This window comes from Besnoitia besnoiti, chromosome XIII (genome assembly GCF_002563875.1).
Source record: "Besnoitia besnoiti strain Bb-Ger1 chromosome XIII, whole genome shotgun sequence".
Lineage (NCBI taxonomy): Eukaryota > Apicomplexa > Conoidasida > Eucoccidiorida > Sarcocystidae > Besnoitia > Besnoitia besnoiti.
In genome coordinates, this window is record NC_042368.1 from 38,060 (window position 1) to 41,048 (window position 2,989).

The window sequence follows — 2,989 nt, forward strand, 5'->3', positions numbered from 1 at the left end:
GGAAGTGATGGGGAAGGAACAAGAATATCGAGGAGTGGGGTGTTGAACTCTTGTGTCTTTGTGTACTGCACGCGTGCATCTCATTGATGTACACAACTGTTCCTCTCTCCACAAAAGTGCGCACTGAAGCGTGCCGCTGCAGTGAGCCTGGAGCAGCATGTGCGTGTGGATCTTTTGAATTCGTCATCGACGCCACGGAAAAGGCCCGGTCCTGCAGTCTCGCAACGCCAGGGCCGCCAGTCAGGGAGAGGGTCCATTCGTGGCAGCGCGCGTACCATGGGTGGGCCGGCGAGAGAGAGAGTGCGACGCTTAGTGCGCCATACATTTACGCGAAGCGATACGGCTTGCACTGGAACAAAACTATGAGACGCCCCATGACCTTGCTGGCTGTGGAATATGCGTGAGCGCTCGAGAGGGAAGTGGGAAAGCATGACGGGCACATGGGGAGTCGACTATTCTCGGGAACCGACCGGTATAGCATGTATCTGCAGTCATATTCTAGACTGTTCAGGGTTGCTGCTTGCGAAGGAACTTTGTGGCGTGTTTTGCTTCCCAGACGCTATTTGCAGCTGCCTATTCTGCCTTCGCGACTTCTGCCGGGCAGGGTCCCTCCGACCGGAATCGGAGGCCAGAGTACGCGTGCTCCTGTGCAGGGATTACACGCTACTAGTGAACGATAAAAGTTCCAAGTGCTGTTCACCCTGTTTTACCCCGATATCTGCTCTCTTTCTTGTCTGCAGCCAGCAGCAGAGCAAGCCACATCCAAGTCATGATACCGAAGAAGATATCCCCTTCCCGCCTGATATGCCGCTGGGTGTGGCGACGCCACCAACAAGCCCTGGAGGTAAGCTTGCAGCATTGCATGCACCGTGCTGTACGCGGTCTGTAGTTATGTGACCAAACGAGCTGTAGACACGATCCAAGACAGACATGCACAGATGAGCCCCAAACAGGCGTCCTGCGCATGGATGCGCGACACAAAGATTTCCTTGACAGTTGAGCTTTCCTGTTTACACCCTTCTATGTGCAGCCCCCTATCGTCAGCTCCCCACAGATGACTACCCAAAAGCGCACCCATGTGAAATCACCGTTGACGGGCCGCCGGGGTGGGCACGCAACCTCGGGTGCATATTGAGAGAGCATTTCGCTGCTGCTTTTTCGTGGATCTCATGTCGAGTCGATTCAGTTTCCTACCTGTAGGCTCACGCACAGGATACACAGAACGTGCTGATCTGAAGTGCCTCTGAAGCAGGGTTTGGAATTTAGATGGATACGTTCTGCCTCCTAGTAATGATATTGACAGGCTGATCCCCACGGACTGGTTTGCGTGTGTTGTGTGCATGTCTGTGTTTTATTCCTCTCAGCGTAAGCACAGCAGCTGCCGCGTTAGCCACGTTTACAGGGGTACCTTTGCCTGTCAGGCGCCCGAGAGCCGTGCAGGAGCCTTCCTCAGGAAGCTCGGCGCAGGGCCTTTCCGCATCTACAGATAGTGTGTGGCAGCGGCCTGCCACGTATTTTCTCTGGCAGCGTGACTCAGGCCGAGACGGACAGCGAAATCTAGCTCACATGAAATATCCCTCGGTGCATACGGCGAGGTCCCGAACACCCGCGCTAGGGTCGTATGTGCTGCGAAGTTCGCGTTCACGTTCTGGTATAAAGTTATTCAAGTGTATTCCAACATGTTAGTGGTACTCAGGAAAAGACCCGCTGGATATGATCGCCGAAGCACACTTTACTGGGACAACGCACACAGGCGATCCTTCGACTTTAGAATGTGTGTGCGCGCTGTAGGGGCAGGGGAGGAGCCGCTAGAGCACGAACTCTTACACTTGTCTTTGATCGTGTCCGTTTTACTCACCGTCCAGGGTTGTGGTAAGTGTCTTTTCTCTAAAGCTCCAAACCTTCGAGAAATCTAACAGGAGAGAGATCGCGCCGTCGTTGCCTGGGAGGTAAAGTGCTGGCTGCCATTTTTCAGCATTGGCCAGAGGAGATTCTTGGACCGAGGTTGAGCTCAGGCCTTGCGTGCGACTGTCACACTTGTCATTTGCAGCCGGAGATGCCTCTCGTATTCTCTACACCACCTCTTGGTGCGCTTCCAGCAGATAGGCTCCCTTTCGTCGGGTTGTCCCCGGAGGAACAAGACCGCCTTGCCCTGTTTCTCGGAACGACAGCGCAGCAATCTGGGGTCACGGACAGCCCTCATTTGTCTTTTTACGACAGCAGAGTGGTCCGGCAGCACTCGCCTCGGGGTGATGGTCACTGCCTGTTCCGCGCCTTCAGCTACGCTTTTACCGGAAGGGAAAATGCCCACAAAATAATCCGATGGAAGATTGCCAGTTTTCTACTAGCAAACTTCGAGGAATATGAGTGGCTGTTGAACCCGGACTTGTGCGCGCAAGCCGAAAAGAGGTTCGCAGGCAAGGATGGAGGATACGGTACACAAGTGCCTTACGACAGCACGAGTTCTGAAATCACAGAGAAGGAGAAGAAGGTAAATTGGCTATATCGCGTGGCCAATGCAAAGTACGCCATTTGGGGAGATGAGAGCATTCTCGTCGCGGGGGCGAACCTGTTCAAGGTACGGCTTGTGGTCGAGACTCAAAAGAAGTTAGGGGAGAGAGACGCCCGCTTGGGCTCTCACGCTGTACAGGTGATCAGCCCAAAGAATACCCACCCATCGGACTTCCTCCCTACAGTTTTTCTCGCGCTGGACCGAGGCCGCGAACACTACCTTTTTATTCAAGAGGTGGGGCAGCGTGGATGAATGATGAGGGCCCCATTATGCCACGCTGTTTCCTGAGAACAAGAAACACAGAACGACGGCTGTCCGGTGAGCAGCTTCGTGGGAAAGGATTCTCAGTAGAATATCCGAATGCTCCCCATGGGCATGTAGGTACCATGCGAATGGAATTCGCGATACACGATGAGATTGTCACGCACATCCTTCGGAGACGACGCCGCGGGCGTGCACTGCCGCTTTGAAAGAAAG

General features: G+C 54.2%; 1 protein-coding gene across 1 annotated transcript; it reads left to right on the forward strand.

Moving 5' to 3' along the window:
* Positions 1-362: 362 nt before the first annotated feature.
* On the forward strand, positions 363-2,764 carry BESB_029780 (OTU family cysteine protease; the record flags this gene model as incomplete). Its single annotated transcript, XM_029361646.1, has 4 exons — positions 363-400; positions 741-844; positions 1,792-1,872; positions 2,103-2,764. 4 exons carry the CDS (start codon positions 363-365, stop codon positions 2,762-2,764), a joined length of 885 nt encoding a protein of 294 aa, XP_029215113.1.
* Positions 2,765-2,989: the final 225 nt, after the last annotated feature.